Genomic DNA, 18604 nt, shown 5'->3' with positions numbered 1-18604 from the left:
CTTCTATTAAAGTTTTTCTTCATTACCCATTCAAGCTGTCTCCAAACATTATTAGTCTCAAAGTGGGTTCCTTGTCATTGAATACTACATTTTAATTCCTTTTCAAATTTAAAACATTATTATCCTTTTAAAAAACTTGACAAACTGATGTAATAATTCCTGTTTAAAACATTTTCTGGGTAAATGTATTCTTTTGGATAGTGTTTTGTTGTAACTAAACTTATTAGCATGACTGGCACAATGTACTCTGTGTATATATACTCTGGAATGTACTTTTTATATATAAATGCCATTTTAGATTATAAATCTTACGAATACATTGTAACAAAGTAATGTAATTTTTACCTTATAGCCGAGTTCATTTACATCAGTTATACAGTTTGCAGCAAATGATCACCAAACTAGTTTAAGGAGTCAAAATTAGTATATGTGAATCTTAGGTATGTATTAATTTTGTTCTCTAATTTTTGGAGTCATTAAGAAAAATTTTCTTATTTTTAGGTAAGAGACTTAAGAAGTGATGACAGTAGTAATGCTAATGGTAGCAGCAGTAATGATGAAACCTCACCCAGTAAAGCAAGGAAAAATAACAGATCTTGAGATTAACAGCAAACCCTTAACACTTTGTCGTTGCCATCATTATATTGTAGTAACTTCAAAAATTATCATTCACCACTTCTAGCATTCCAAGAAATCTTCGAAAGACAATGTTTTAAGTTTCTTCATTAAAAGTACTTGATCAAACCTGTGTGTTTATGTGTGTGTAGAATTAGAAGATTCCTTTGCCAGAAGTGAAGGTGTCTTTATTTGTCTTTTAATTTTATGACCAATTTAAAAAGGAATTGTTTTAGTAATACAGTAATGGTATGAAAATGATATATATATATTGAGATATACACATACATACATACATACACACGGATATGTATATGTGTGTGTGTGTATATGTTTGTATATTTCTTAGAGTCTATGTATATAGGGTATACATATAAAGAGAAATACTAATTTTTTTTCTGGAAAAATAGATTTAATACTGTAATCAAGATGTTTTAATATTTTAGTTCTATACTGTAAGATTTATAAGTATTTGAAATTACTACCATAAAATACAGAGAAGTAATTCATAAATTTTCCACTGTTTTTAAACTGTCTCCATTTGAACTAGCTGACAACTTTTGATTTAATAATTTACAGACTTAGAATGGACCATAACCAAAATACCTCTCAAGGTTAGCTGTAACTAGATTCATAAGAACTCTTGTTTATGTCTAAAGTATTGATATTTTAATTACTTCAGTTTCTTACTTTATTATTAGATTTGTTTTCCTTTAACTTGGAGAATTATAGTACAATTATAGTATAATATCCAGTGTTATTTAATCTAGAGAAATGGTATACTAATAATATCCAAAGTGAAATTTAACTCAAAATAATGGCAACGTACTAGTATGTATAGAGTTAACAGAAATACATTTTTTGTAGTGATGATACACTCATAGTATTCAATGTGTTTACAACAAAGTTTAGTTCAGACTCGTGGTACACTAGTAGTACCTAATGTGTATTCATGTTGAAACTTAGTTAAGAGTGAAGATACACTAATAGTGAAAAGATTGTTTGTGATGTTGGTCATAGTGATGGTGCACAAGCAATAGCTAGTGTGTGTCCACACTAAAATTTAATTTAAAATGATAATACACTAATAGTATACAGTTTGTGTCCACATACTTCACTAGTAGTGAAGAGATTGTGCCCAGATTGAGGCTTGGTTCAGAGTGATGGTACACCTGTACTGAACAGATTGTGCTTAGATTGAGGCTTGGTTCAGAGTGATGGTACACCTGTAGTGAACAGATTGTGCTTAGATTGAGGCTTGGTTCAGAGTGATGGTACACCAGTAGTGAAGAAATTGTGCCCAGATTGAGGCTTGGTTCAGAGTGATGGTACACCAGTAGTGAAGAGATTGTGCCCAGATTGAGGCTTGGTTCAGAGTTATGATATACTAGTATTTTAGAGATTGTGTCCACATTGAGACTTAGTTCAGAGTCATGATAAACTAGTAGTGAAGAGACTGTGTCTACATTCAGTCTTAGTTCAGAGTCATGGTAAACTAGTAGTGAAGAGACTGTGTCCAAATTGAGACTTAGTTCAGAGTCATGGTAAACTAGTAGTGAAGAGTCTCTGTCCACATTCAGTCTTAGTTCAGAGTCATGGTAAACTAGTAGTGAAGAGTCTCTGTCCACATTCAGTCTTAGTTCAGAGTCATGGTAAACTAGTAGTGAAGAGACTGTGTCCACATTCAGACTTAGTTCAGAGTTATGGCACACTAGTAGTTCCAGAGTGTGTTTACAACAGTGCTTAGGTCAAAATGGTGAAAAACAATGAAATATTCAATTAAATCCATAGCTAAGGATAATTGTACATTTGCAGCTAATGAAATACTTATTTCAAAATAATGTTAGAGTATGTTAATGTCCAGAGTGTTAAGTTAGATGTTTCACAAATAGTTTCTGTTCAAAGGTCTATGCTTAGTTCAATTTGGTTGAAATGTTGTTTCATATGATACAGAAATATTTAGATGTTACTGGTTGTCCAAACAGCATTGGTAGATCAGCTCTATATATTTCTTGTACATGTTATTTGACAACTAACATTAGCTATATGGGTAAAAAGCCTCCCTCTTTGCAATTTTTTTTTTTATGTCTAGCTGAAATTATGTTACAGTCAGAAACTCGTTAATAAAAGTATTGATTGTATGTGTGTGACTGAAACACAAATATTCTTACTAAACTGTTTTCATTACTTTAAAATATGTAAAAGTCTGATAAATTATTTAGCATTGTTTTAACTAAATGTTTAAACCTGAACTTAGTCTATTGTTCACATAAATGTGGAAGTGATGATGTATGCAATAGAAAATTGATTGTGAGAACACTATGATTCACTACTACAAAAGTAGGTTTGCAAACATGGATTAAGTTATGCATCTGTCATAAGCATGGCTCACATTAAACACCTAGCTTTTGGCAACAGGTTGCCGTGCACTGTTAAATTTTTAGTGGTGTGAAAAAATGAAAATAATAATACAGCAGGGCTTAAGTAACTTGTTCCCTGATCAACTTTGTAATAGTGGCTTCCATAAACTTAAATATGCACTATGTGTTCATTGTAGGTAGATAGGTTAATTCTTACACTTACCTCCAATTTTGGAAGTTGTAAACTGTTAGTATGTATCCATTTCCAATTGTAACCATAGTATGGATGATTCTCAATGATAATTTAAAAAATAAAAGCACATGCACTATATATATATACACACACACTTGTGGTTGTGTTAGGAGAAGAAATACAAAATATGAATTGGATATAATGTATTTTTAAGACAAATTAATTCCATGATTGTTAGTTATTGCTCGTGTATATACTAAATAGTGGTTACTTAAAGATAAATATTTGTCCATTACAATTACTAATTGTGTTTCTTTGGCACTTTTTTTTTGTTGTGTGTGTGTGTGGAGTTTGAATTTTTTCACTTTTTACATTAGCAATAGCAAACTTGTATTTAGAACTAATTATGCATAATATTGTTGATGGCTATAACTTCAAGATGCTTCATGATTTGTGTTTCAGTTCTGTGTTACCTCTGTTTAGTGTTAAATATTTGCTCATCTACACCTGTTTTCTCACAGTTATGGCTTGTTAAATTGGAAGTATACCATCACCCCTTTGTTTTAAATACAAGTTAATAACATTTAGGCAGTACAAGAAATACTGTACTGTTTTCTGGAACAGGTAATCTTAATAATAAAAGAACACAATATTGTGTATAGCAATTAGTGAAAAACCCACAGTAAACAGAACAAACTGTCAGAAGTCTGATATCAGTGAAACTAGTTTTGACATATTCATGTTTCCTCTTTAGTCTCGCGTTGTCTTCTGAACATGAGACTGAAGAAGATGCACAAATGTGTCGAAACTAGTTTTTCTGATATGAGACTTCTGACAGTTTGTTCTGTTTACTGTGGTTTTTTTTCACTAATAGGTGATCTTTTACCACTCTGTATTTCACCAAACCAAACACAAGCAATCAAACTATATAAAACTTATGCAAAGATTTGTGAAAAGGTTTTCGATTTATTACTGTAAGGATAATTTTAAAAAACCTAGAGATTATACGTGCTACTGTGTTATGTGTCTAAAATATTTAATGAAAGCTTTCTGGAAAAGAAGTGAGTTTGATCCTTTCAAGATCATAGTTCAGTTTTTAGTGAAGATCTAGTGTACCAGCTTTGAAAACTAATAACCCAATATGAGCTAAGGTAGCCATAGTATGTCATTACGTTCATTCACTGTGAGGGGCTGATATTGCCACAGTGATGGTTAGTCGGGGTTGATGGTGCGTAATAATTGTGATATTGGTACTAATTACTTTAAGTATTTATGGTGGTATTTATTTCGGTCTGTAGGCGTACTTGTAGTACCAACATTTGTGTTTAAAGTGATGGGGCATACAGTTTTCAGAGATTTACTGTTTAAAAGAAAGATGTTTATTTTTCTTTAAATTCAATGGGGAAAAGAACTCCATATTTTTGGGGCCATATGTTACTCATTATAGGGAATTAAAAAGTGGTTGTTCAGAAAACTACAAGTGTAGACAACCAGCTAATGATCTGGAATTGTTGTATACTTTGTAACTGTTTTAATGTAGAATACCATAGTAGTTCAGATACTAAAATTAGTATCTTTAGTACTTTGTAAATATAGCAACATTGTGTGATCAGCTAGTTTGCTTTTATTTTCAGTGTACGAGGTATATTGTAATTGTTTTTCTGTATATTTATTAACTGCAATAATAAAAGAGGAGGAGAGCTATACATCTAACAAAATAAATACATAATGTTACGGGATTAAGTTTGCAGTTGCAGCATTCTGAGTAAAGTTATCTTTTTCATAATGATAGTAATAATAATAATACAATGGTCTGAAGGAGCTATTTGTTAGCAATGTGTTAAAAAGCTGAGTTTATTATTGTACATCTTTTTACTTTTACGTGATTTCATTAACCAAAATAAATATAAATGTGTTTAAAAAATGCTAATTCAGTAATTTTTATTTAATGTGAATATAAAATGCAGTTTGTCAGGTTAATTCTTCCAGTATTTCATGTTTTTCTAATGGTGGTAAAAGTAGTTGTTCATAAATCAATCAAAGTAACAGAAATGGTCTACCATGCTATCACTTATTATAATAACCAGATTGTTTGTTACCATGAAACATTTGCCTCTGCCTTCTGTAACCAGGTAACAATTGCCTCTCTTCTGTAGCCAGGTAACAATTGCCTCTCACTTCTATAACCAAATAACATTTACCTCCATCCTCTGTAACTAGGTAATTTGCTTCTGTTTTATAACCAGTTAGCATTAGCCTCTCTTTTGTAACCAAGTGATACTGTATTTGCCTTCATCCTATGTAACTAGGTAACACTTGCCTTTCTCAGTAAACAACACATTTACTACGCTCCTAGGCAGCATTTGAAATCATAGTCAGGAATTTGCAAGTTTCTTTCACTTGTAAAAAAAAAATACGAGTTTCAGTAACTCCCTTTTTTAAGATCTTGATATGTATTTTAAAAATGCTTATTATAGTCATAGGATTTCTTTTTTTTATATGTGTGTTTTATTAATTATTTCTAATTTAAAAAGAAATAGTATAAAATTTTACAAAAGGTTAAGCTGATAATTTGTGAAGAATGTTTCTCATTTTTCCATAGAATCTAGGTACTGTTTTCAACAAAATTACCTGTAAAATACTTTTATGTTAAAAATATGCAAGAATATTATGTATGGAAAATATTCATTTAAGGATTAATAAAATTACTGAAACTATTAAAAGGTCCAGCAGAATGAATTCAACAGAAGTTAATGTGTATTTAATCCCTAATTATATTTTCCTATAAGTGTATTTAAGGAAATCATTGTGTTTCCCATAACCCATGTGTGTGTGAAACTACACAATTAACAGTACAAAATACCAAACTTAGAAAAGCTAGAGATTTGTTAGAATTAATACTAGCTTTTTTGTCAGTCTTCTATTTCTGACATAGGATTTTCATTATTTCATGACATTTGAACTTTTTAATTTTCAACATTCATTCGTATGTGTGTACACGAAATCCTCAGATTAATATCTAAGAAATTTTTAATACGTATCACATTCCTGATATCTTCTTTGTCTAAAACCAAAATTATTAATTCAAAACACTAAATTCTTTGATAAAAAGACAAGAGGTTTCAATTAAGAGGTTTTCTGCAAGTGTACATACCCAAGTAAAAATTATATTTTGGTTTAAACTAAGTTATTATTTTAATGAAATAGTTTTTCTTATATAACAGAGGTAACTGTAAATCATCATGAATCCACTAAACATTGGGAACTTATTTTTGTAGGAAAAGAGAAGTTATTAGTATTTAGCTGTTTTTATACATTAAGTATTATCACAATCTATTTGCAAAAAAAGCAATTTAAGGCCAAAAACAAAATGAAAGAATCGATTAACAGAAGCCATAGTTATTCCTTTCAAATCTTGTCACTTGCTAGACTGAATTTTATGAAAATTAACTTGCAAAACAATAATTTTTCTTTTCAGAAATCTTTTAGTTTAAATTCTAGAATTGGTTTTATCATACAGAGACTTTAATTCTGTTTAGGCAAGTTGCAAAAGAAATCACTCACAAAACATCTTTAAAAAATATAAGAGAAAGAACAATAAATAATAAAATGTTTACAACATTAACTCCATACAACTTTTATTGTTGTTGTTGTTTTTTTTATCATAAACTCTATTATAGGATTTTGTTTGATAAAGTTAATTGAATTATTGGTATTTCATGTTCTTTTTTCCTGATAGCAGGTAGTAGACAATACTTAGAACTTATATGTAAATCTTTTTATCTGGCCTTGTATATCATTTTGGGACATCAGGAATAGTTTTATTTTTTAATCATAAACATTCTTCAGTTCAAGAAAAACAAATTTCATATAAAATTCAGTATTTTTAAAGTATTGATATTTAAATATGTAAAAATTGTTTAAAATGGTGTTAGTATTTTACTTGTGAAATAAATAATATTTTGTAAATGATTATTTACGATTTTTGAGGACCATCTGGTATTATAAAGTACCATTTCTCTTAGAATCAGAATGGTTAATCAAACCATCCTGGAAGTAATTCATCTTGATTTGTAATTACAGTTTTTATGTTTTGTGTGCTTCCTAACTTTGGTCAGGGTGTCATATTTTATCTTGTTTTTAAACCCTGGATTAAAACATCTCTCAGATTTCAAAAATGTTAAATACTGCAATATGGTTTTATGGAAAAATGTGTAAATGGTACAGTAGGGTTTTATTAAACATCCCAGGTTAAGTTAAAAGTATTATTTGGAAAAATGAGATTGGTTGAATATGGGTTAATTTTTTATGATAATTATTCTGTGTATCTCTATATGAGCTGCTTTAAATATCATTTTTTAAAGTTTTTGGTGAAAAAACTATGCATATACAATAGGTAATTTTAAACATCACTATTTTAATGAAATTTCTTGAGATCTTGGATGTATTATGACTAATTTTATAAATATGATACAAGTAAAATAAGATGATTTTGAACACAGTTTACATATAATACATACACAACACTTGAAACCCCTAATAGTGCACTCAAAGCTATGACAGTTGAAGAATAAATTTGTAAAATAGCATAATCTATTCATATAGTTTATAGAAGTGATATTTTTGTCAAGGAAGCTGTTCATGTTTTGTAGGAAAATCTGTTTTATTATTATGTAAAATCTTTTGGAATGATCTTCATGCAATTTAAATGCTGTAGGAAAAACGTGGAAGAGTATTCAATTTAACCATCAGAGAAAGTGTAATGAAATATTCCCTTTAGTTTTATTGTTTTGTTTAACCACCATGGAAAGTGTCGTGAGATGGTCCCTTAAGTTGTTTTGTTCTGTTTAACTCTCATGGGACAGGTCATGATAGGTCCTTTAAATTTTCATCTACCTGTCTTGGTGTTAAAGAGGGGTAAAATAATGCAAGGTGCTGAATCAGTCATAGGCTTGCAGCCCTATTCTAGTTGAAAACTTTTTGCTGATTTTATTATTATATTGATATAGTTTTCATACAAGTAGGTCCAACAGCAATTACTTTAAAATTAGTATGCATGCAGTATAAGTGTTTAAGGTTTGTATCAAGATTATATGGCAAAGGCTAAATTTAATCTAATATCGAAGACCACAAACCATGCCCTCACAGACAAGTATAACTCAGTTTCAGGGCTAAGATGATTAAAGTACTATATATTGTAAAAAGGTGTGGCTAAAAAAAAGTACGATCTCATGACACAAAGTAGTGCATAAATTGCCTAACAGATCAATGGTTTTTGTTTGTTTAACGTAATGATTTTCAGTTCTTTATCTGTACACAGTTCTGCAAATAATTTCATATAAAGTTCAGCTACCAAATGTGTGCGGCATTGCACTGTTTTGGTTAGAAATAAGACAAATGTTGACTAAAAGTATGTGCAGAGGGGGGAAGAGAGAAATGGCTAAGTTTCGAAAAAGTGACTGTGACTAGACTGAGCTTACATAACTTGTTTGTGATAAAAAAAAATCCCTTTATTTTTGGGCCACTAGGATTCTGTCATGTAATACCAATTTCAACTTTGTTGGAAAAAAATTATTTTAGTGAAAAATCTCGGAAAGAAAGTGCTGATTTTTTAATGTAACTCAACATTTTCAATAAAGTCTCAGGTTAAAGGAAAACTGCTCCTAAAAACTTTCAAAGAAGAGGTAAGTATTTTAGTTCTGTAACGTTTCGGCAGCGAGATACAAAAGGTTATCTACCTGGTTTGTCATCCAGGTTAGTTTTAAGTGTTGTTATTATGCGGCTAAGGTATATTTAATGGAATTAATGAATAAAGTAGTCAAAGTATTTTGTGGAAATGGGCGTTATTATTTATCATTGTAATAGGGTGCGGTTTGGCCTTGTGGTAGAACTGTACATTTCGAAGGTGGCAAGTTGGGTTCCAATCCATGCGATACTACAAAATATTCCACTCTAAGCAGTGGGTGCGTTATGAGTGAGAGTTGAACCAGTAGTGTAAATGGTGGGTGATAGGGTGCTAATGACTAGCTGCCTTCTCTCTGGTCAGTAGTTCAAAAATTAGGGACGGCGGCAGTTAGACTTAGTAGCTTTACCATAAATTCAAATATGAATATTATCGTAATATTACTGATTGATACTTCTGAAAAACTATGGAAAATAAATTATATTGGGTTTTATTGTTATTATTAGATTTTGAAAGAACATATCTAGATTTTTTACTATGGCAACATTGCTAAGTGATGCTATTGAAGAAGCTATGGAAAATAGTTGAAATATTATTAATCTATTTCGGTGCCTTATGCTTTGTTCTTGGCCAAAATAAAATAAAAATCATAAAAAAATTCAGGATTTGTTAGTACAGTAAATGAACATTTTTAGTAACGTGGGAGAGTTGTGAGTGTACCAAGTAACTATAAAGATGGTGTTCCGTGATTCACGTCTCTTTATCGCATAAGAAAAAAAAAACATTTTGAAAGAAAAGAGTTTGCTTTATCATTATTGGGTTTGTAAGATTTTGATTAAAACTTATGCTCTAAACAGAGTGCGAGCTTGCAATGGAATTTAATGATTTTTGGGTGTTTAAAGTGCTTTCTCTTGTGCGAGTCTAAAAAAAATCCTTGAAGCGTATTTTGAATTGATGAAAGTAATGCTTGTATTATTCGGTATATGTAATTTTGTAGTAACTGTTGCTGTTGTAACTATTGCGTTTTAAAATACCAAACAATGCCTAGGATTTTTTTTATTTTTTTCATGCACCAAATATTCTCGATTTTGATGCTCTATTATTTATTATTCATTGGATCAGGTTTCTGTTAGTTTTTAAACTTTTTATCATTTTGTTTAAGTGGTGTTTAAAATATAACTTAAAATATGATGACTTATTTTAACTCATCTTTCATTTGGCATTAAATACGAATCAGTAATGGTATTTGCCGCACATATAACCAATAATGCCCTAAAGTAGCTGTTGTTTTTTGCTTATTATTGTAAAAGGCACGGAGATGTCAAAATAATAAATTGGTTAAGCTTTAAAATTTTTGTTAAATTTATTTCAAACAATTACATAAAGGTGGATAATAAGATAAGGTGTGAAAATATGTATATTGAAACATTCGTAAACGGTTTTTAAAGAATAATTAGTTTATACATCAAAAGATGGCAGAGTGATAGTACCGACCCATTAACGACATTTTCTCCCTCTTCTAAAGAAATGAAATAAAAATAGTGTATGTGTATATATACATAAATTATAACAGAGGACTTTTGCCGATGCATTGCATGTGATGTCAGATATAATTTTGAAGACTATTTTGTGATTTTATTTAAAAATATATACAAAACAGCGTTTGCATTACACAATAAAATTTTAAGACATTAAAAATTACTACATATTTCGGTACCATCAAAAGGAGTAAAAATCTACGCGAACAGCATTTTTTTTTTTATCATTATTATTATAAACAAGAATGATTGGACTCACTGTAATTCACCGGAGTGACATGAGTATTATTATTATAAACAAGAATGATTGGACTCACTGTAATTCACCGGAGTGACATGAGTATTGCACATATGAAAGCAATATTTCTCTCCAATGATTGGACTCACTGTAATTCACCGGAGTGACATGAGTATTGCACATATGAAAGCAATATTTCTCTCCAATGATTGGACTCACTGTAATTCACCGGAGTGACATGAGTATTGCACATATGAAAGCAATATTTCTCTCCAAAATTCAGTACTATCGCTAGCCAACCCTCCATCTCTATTTAACAAATGGTTATTTAACTTGCAACACGTCAAGTTGCCAACGTATTTAAAAAACCTATTTTCCCCCTGTTCTTAAGCCATTTAACAAAATTAACACAATACTTCCTGGCACCAAATATATTCTGCAAAAAAATTATATATCAAATTAGTTGTGGATGTAACAAAAAATATATTGACCAAACTAAACGTAATTTGAAATGCCGTATTAATGAACATAAAGGCTATGTACGTAATAAAAAATATATTAATTTCTCCCCTGCCCGAACACATTGCAGAAACAGGTCACTCAACACAGTGACATGAAACAATTTTAAATGAACCCAATACAATAAGTGAATTTAATATCAGCGAATCTGTTGAAGTTACGTATTGTAAATTAAATAATAAATTGTTAAATAGCGATGAAGGGTTGGCTAGCAATGAATTTTGGAGCGAAATATTGACTTCATATGTGCAATATTCATGTCACCCCGGTTTATTACAGTGAGTCCAACCATTCTTGCATATAAAAAACACTGTTCGCGAAGATTTTTACTCCTGATTATGGTAGCAGAAGCTACCGAAACATGTAGTCTTTTATTTTATTGTGTAATGCAAACGTTGTTGTGTTTATATTTTAAATAACGTTTATTGCACGATGTTGCCCTATTTATATTTTACTATTTTGTGATATTACTATTTTATTTAAACATGTCACACTAGTTACAGTTTTACTATTTTTAGTATTGTTACTCTTGTAAAAAAAAAAAAAGGAGGACTTTCGTATGAAAACGGCAAAAGTATTTTTCCCTCAAAATATAATTTTATGGATAAGGAGGGTATGACTTTAATATTCAGAATAAGAAGGTTTCTATGGGTAAAGGAGAGGAAGGAATAACTTATTTTAAGATAAGAAAACGTGTACATGAAAAAGCATGACGTTTTTCCTTTTAGGTCTGAAAAAAGGGCTAATGATGTCATGTAGGATAGTTTTGCTGGAAATAAACTCATCTGTCAGATAATAAAAATTAGAACTGGATCAGAATAGGAAGAGTTCTAAAAACAAATTAGGATTTTTCCATTAAAATAAACGAAAGTTAAGGTGGACCTATAATCTATAAAACTATAACTTCCATGATACAAGGGAGGCCATGGCCGCCTGCCAATCTGCGCGAATATATTTTGACAACCAACAGGTGCGTGTGCTGCAGGATGTGTCACACCCAGCCATTGCACCCCCTTCCAATGTTAAACATCTTCTTACCCCATTGAATTACCGCTTGATACACGTTATTATGGCTTTTTCCCCTGTCCAGAAATATCTAAGGTTTTAAATATTAAAAACTAGGAGGTCTAGTTACATTCCAGTGCAAACTCTTTTATCTCAAGGTAACTATAATATATGATCACAAAATATTGTATTGACAAATAAAGACAAGGCTAAACTAGTTAACCCTTGATATGCAGGATCTAGGCCTACATATAAAGTCACTACAGCATTAGTTCACTAAACGCCCCCCCCCAGTGGCACATCGGTATGTCTGCGGACTTACAACACTAGAAACCGGGTTTCGATGCCCGTAATGGGCAGAGTACAGATAGCCCTTGTGTAGCTTTGTGTATAATTAAAAAACAAGCAAACATACTTCACAAAACAACCTTCTGTCGGTAAGAGTTACAATCTAGACTAAAATGACAAAATTTTAGAGTTTAACAGCGTTCCCAGAAAGAAGCCGATTTGGGGGAAAAAACAAAAACATTCTGTACTTTGAGGCCTTGAGGTGTGTTAACAATGAAATCCTAATACTTGATTAAACTAGCCTAGGCGTTACTTTCTCTCTCCAGTTTATCAGTTCAAAATTAGGGACGGGTAGTGCAGATAGCCCTTGTGTAGCTTTGCGCGAATTCCCAAAATAAAGAAAATAAATTTGGTAAAATTCAACTACAAACACTTTTCCTGATGTGTAAAAAAAAAACTATGTTCTTTTGACTCGCCTTTTGTAAAATTATTCTTACAGAAAGTAAATTCTTATAATTTTAGCATCGTTCCTCATTGTCTCGTTTGCATATTTAACACAAAAATACCAGTTTCACCAAACATTGTGGTACAACTCAAATCGTGTAGTGTCGCCAAGTTTCGGAAGTACAGTAAACTCTCCTACAACGAGGGTTCATCCAACACGGATTCTCTTATACACGCAAAAATAACAACAACCAATTATCTGCCGAACACGGAAAATTCGATTATGCGCGGTTCGCCCAACACGCAAACTTATGAGCGCTCTAGATCCGTTATAGCTCTCTCAACACGGGCTCGGTCAGTTTGACCGAACACGTCTCATTTTTGTACTCGTTTAGTCTTTATAGATTTCATACTTCTAACTTTCAATATAGTGTGTATACCTTCACGAAATTTAGCAGTCTTTCAGTTAACATTATAAGTCTTTCACATACAAAAAATCACATTTTTAGTGACGTATTTTTAATAAACTAAAATACATATTTGTCCAAGAATATATTGAGTATTTGTTTTGAATAGCCCGTGTACAAAGTAATTTTCATGTTAAGACTAAAAATACTTTTCTTCATCTCAAATTTCCTTTGTGTAATCCCTAAAACCTCATAAATACATTTCAAACGATTTTTTCAGTAAAACTATATTTTATCTACTCTATCTTTATATGGTATCAGTCAATTTGACCGACCTCGTAACCACGAAAACAAAATCGAAATAAAACTAAATTACCCATTTTTCTTTCTAGGATGACCTCAAATTGTAACATGAAACTACATTCGTTTATCCTAAGTAGCTTTAAGCTCCTAAGATTATACATCTATTTATAATAATATTTTATAATTAAATAATGCACTAAAGGGACTAATAACATGCAAAAAGTAGACAATTTCCCCTAACTCAAAAATTTTCTGGCTTTCTAACTATCCAACAAGAGCCGTTACAAATTCATCCAAGATAGACGTTAAACTGTGTATTGTAAGTGAAATTGACATCTATCTCTTCATAACATAACGTATATAATACGTCATTTGATAGATGCAAACATTGACTTTCTATTGGTTATAGATTATATATAATTAAACATAAGAGAGAACTGTTAACAAATCATGAAAGAGAGAGGATGTGGCAGGAGCTCTGTAAACAAACAAAATTGAAGGCTATAAAAATTATGGTTTGTCTGAGCAATGATGATTTTATAGTAAGTAATTTACGTTTTATTTTATCGTTACCGGTGATGGTAAATAAAATAGAAAAGAGAAGATACCTAGAGAAAATGTGTCACGTGTGTAATACTAGAGGGAAAAAAAAAAGGCGCAAAGTTATGACATTAGCTGAGGAAATTCAGATCCTTGATAAGTTACAAAGCGGGATGAGTGTAGCATCCATAGGCCGAGAATATGGCGTGAATAAGTCTTCCATATGTATGATTAGGAGGAGTGAAGAGAAAATCCATGCAAGTTTTAAGGCTTCTGCCCCTATAAGTGCTAAGTTTCTCAAGTGCCTAGGAGGAATCGTTCATGGAAAAAATGGAGAAATTATTGAATGTGTGGATCAGTGAACAAAAAAGGTTCTGTTGTTGTTAGCGTAGCTATACGTGATAAAGCGCGTAGTTTGTATGAATACCTAGTCTCCAATGAGGATGGAGGTGATGCCAGTGAGTTTCAGGCAAAAAAATGGCTGGTTTGCCAAATTTAAGCAACGCTTGAACCTGCATAATGTGAAGTTGCAAGGTGAACCTAAGTCAGCCGATAGCAATGCAGCTGCACGGTTCAAGCCGTAGTTCGTTGAATTCATTAAGGGAAAAGGATATGCCCCTGAACAGGTGTTTAATGCAGATGAGACATGGCTGTTTTATAAGAAGATGGGTAACAGAGCATAATCAACAATGAGCAGAAGATAACATCCGGGTTTAAGGCCTTTATTAAGGATAGGTTAATTTTGCTTTTTTGCGGGAACGCATCGGGTGACTTTAAATGGAAACTGGTGTTTAGTGTATCACTCTGCAAACCCACGCGTATTAAAAGGCAATAATAAGCGACATTTTTCAGTTGTTTGGTGTTCAAATAAAATGGCTTGGGTAACTGGAATGCTATTCAATGACTGGTTGCAAAATCATTTTGTGCATGAGGTTAAAGAATACCTGGCGAAGAAGAACCTCGACTTTAAGGTTATTCTAGTTTTATATAATGCTCCTGTCCATGACCCTGACACACTGCAATTCATCAATCGTAACATGGAGATAATAGTTTTACCACCCAATACCACATCCATCTTGCAACCGATGGACCAAGGAGTAATAAAGACATTCAAGTCTTACTATACAGGGAATGTCTATAGCTTGCAACACAAGCTATAGACTCCATTGTTTTCGAAAACTTAACCAAGTTTTGGAAAGCTTATAACATTAAGGACTTTATCGATCTCACCAAAACTTTATGGGACAAGGTAAAAGAGTGCATGATGGAATCATCTTTGGCCTGAAGTCGTAAACGATTTCAAGGGCTTTCCGACGGTTGAGAAGTAAGTTGCCGATATCGTGAGAATCGCTAAACAAATCGGATGAGGAGGTGGTTGAGCTGCTGGAATCCCATTACAAAGAGCTAACAAATGAAGAACTTGAAGCGCTGATAATCTCCAATGATAGTGATGAAGATACTGAAGAGACAGAACATGCTAAACCCATCCTCACAGTGGAGGCTGTGTCCGATTTACTATGCAAGGCAAATGAGCTGGCATAAATGGCTGTAGACATGGATCCCATATTGGAGAAAATCATTAAATTTTAAAGAGGGTTTAATGATGTTGTAGCACCCTATAGAGAAATCTTGAAAGATCTGCGGAAGAAAGCCATGCAGCCAAAAATTACTGACTTTATGAAGCTTAAGTCAGCCGATGTAATGCCTTCTGACCCCATCCTATTGACTTCTATATCTGCTTCATTGGAGTTTGAAGCCGAATTTTTCAATGATCCAGATGTTCATTTGGCCTTAAACTAATCTCTTAGTCTCCAAATCTATTATCATCATCATCGCAAGTCTTCCTCTCATCAACGAAAGGTCTTCGTCTTCATCATTCATAGGTGAGTGTTACAGTAAAATGTAGTACTGCATTATTTCATTTAAAATATTTTCATTTACAGGAGCAGGATATCACATGTGAATGTTAATATGTTTATGATTTTATATTTTTTGTTCATATACATTATTTGTTATGGATTTCGCGCAAAGCTCACGAGGGCTATCTGCGCTAGCCGTCTATAATTTAGCAGTGTAAGACTAGAGGGAAGGTAGCTAGTCATCACCACTCATCGCCAACTATTGGGCTACTCTTTTACAAACGAATAATGGGATTGACCATCACATTATAACGCTCCCACGCCTGAAAGGGTGAGCATGTTTGGTGTGACGGGGATTCGAGTCGAGCGCCCTAACCACCTGGCCATACCGGGACAGTTCATATACAATACTGTATAAGTAAGGCTTTTCATATATGTGTATAACAAATCAATACATAAGCATTTATCGGAGACTTAACGCGGTTGTGTTCCCGTATCCCTATTAATCCTATAAGTATTGAGTTCCTCCAACACGGCTTGCTCGAGGAACGTATCACGTATCACCCGTGTTGGAGGAAGGCCCATTGTATCTTAATATAGAACCTTTTAAAATTTAAGCTTAATCTCACTATATCGATATAATGTCCCCGATTTTGATTAAATATAAGTGGTTGCTGTAATGTATATGAAAAAATATAGCCATGTTTATTTAAATTATTTACAATAATTTTTAACAATAATCATAGAGTAATCTCTGTGCTATTTTTGATTACGATATTATTAACTTTTAACAGAGTAGCGGGAAAACTTTGTATTGTAAACTCTATCGTTATGTGTTTATATAGTTAGTCATAGTTACTGTAAACAAAACACCACTGTTCTGAAAACATGCCCGAAACAAAAATTCTAGCGTGCGTGAGTATAAGGTAAGCGGTAGTCACCATCCTAAACTGTCCATCATATTTAGTGTTCCCACTTCATAATGAGTAAGCGAGTAGTAAAAGCTTTACAGATAATAATTGTACTCGCCCCCTTTCCCCCATCGTCGTCTACCATGTTACATCGATTTAATAGGATTCCGCCTCTAACGTTTTAGGCCAACGACTGGTTTGTCCTTTGGGATTAATGGATCAATGGGTTTGTAGACTGTGAGTCATGTAGCGGGCCAGACTCTCTTCCGACATGGCATTCTGTAGATAGCGAATGATAGATTGTACAGCTTAGCGTACTCGTAACACTACAAATTTCAGAGGTATAATTACTTTAAGCCTTACCTCATTTCGTTGTTGTCAAATTACTCGCTGCGTATTTCAAGTGTACATAGATGGTAAGAAGATGAGCAGATGTGTTATTAAACACATACACACTGTGTAACACACACATATAAATATCCATTCCATTGTAAAAAAAATCCTATAGTATTGAATACTGGAAATTAATCCTAGCAAGCATAGGATGAAGAAATTAAGAATGTACAAGTTTTTGGGTTTTTTTATCCCTCACAGAACAAGTTCTCTGAAAAACATAAATCTATTACATGCATAGAAAGTGGATCTTGAAAAACTTTGTATAATTTCACAAGGCCTGGTATGACTTGATGGTTAAGACGTTGACTCGTAATCTACAGGTCGTGGGTTCGATTCCCATCACCAAATATGCTCACCTTGGAGGCGTTATAGTGTTCCAGTCAATCGCACTATTCAATTAGAGTAGCCCAAGAGTTGGGGGTGGGTGGTGTTGACTAGCTATTTATCTCTTCTAAATTAGGAACGGCTAGCGCAGATAACAATCGAGTAAGCTTTGCGTGGAAATTCAACAATAAAGAAGGCAAATCAACTGTTATTGTTACAGCAGTTGGTCAAGAACAAAGTCATAGTTGATAAAAAAAAATCTGAAAAAGTTGTTTGTTTATATATAGAAAACGTTTAGTTATCTTTTGTGAAATCTTCATTCAACGAAACTAGAGCAAAATAAATACGATTGATCCACGAAATATTTTTATAGGTAAGTTTTACGGTATAGATGATTAGAATGTCTTGATTTTATGATATATTTGGCCAGTGGTAATGTATAAAATGACATTGGGTTAACAAGAATGAAACATAAATTACTTCTGTCTTAGAGCTTGTATTTTTGTCGAAAGTCTTGTTACATAAGAGAATAAAGCTCTAGAAGTCACCGTTTAAAATTGATTTAAACAAGATATTTATTTCTGTTGAACAATTAAACTGTGAAATCAACTGAAACAAAACAATCGCATCAAAATCTTTGAAATATTTGTAATGCAGCAGAGACCCGATCAAATTAGTATCTTTATTTCAACAGTACTTGTATAAATACAGGATTTCTAGAATAATACAAAATATTTCTAAACGCAGACACCAAGATTTATAAATAAGTCTACTCGTCTTAGGCCTATCATTAGTTAAGCCTTTGTTAAGTGTACTATATATTTGATAGAGATAAATTAACACTGTAACATGCGTCTGCGCATGTTTTTTGCTTTAGTTTAGTTAGAGCTGGTGTGGCATGGCCAGGTGGTTAGAGCGCTCGACTCGCTATCTGAGGGTCGCGGGTTCGAATCCCCGTCACACCAAACATGCTCGCTCTTT

General features: G+C 32.4%; 1 protein-coding gene across 1 annotated transcript in view; it reads left to right on the top strand.

Moving 5' to 3' along the window:
* Positions 1-5348, top strand: part of LOC106464745 (ceramide synthase 6-like) — a 49278-nt gene extending 43930 nt beyond the window's left edge. Inside the window, exon 10 of the mRNA XM_013924902.2 lies at positions 502-5348. Within this exon, the coding sequence (XP_013780356.1) occupies positions 502-600 (99 nt within the window). The 3' untranslated portion in view covers positions 601-5348. The remainder of the gene's footprint in view (positions 1-501) is intronic.
* The last annotated feature ends 13256 nt before the right edge of the window (positions 5349-18604 follow it).

The sequence above is a fragment of the Limulus polyphemus genome, unplaced genomic scaffold (assembly GCF_000517525.1).
Source record: "Limulus polyphemus unplaced genomic scaffold, Limulus_polyphemus-2.1.2 Scaffold1732, whole genome shotgun sequence".
Lineage (NCBI taxonomy): Eukaryota > Metazoa > Arthropoda > Merostomata > Xiphosura > Limulidae > Limulus > Limulus polyphemus.
This window is presented reverse-complemented; position numbering and strand designations above follow the sequence as displayed.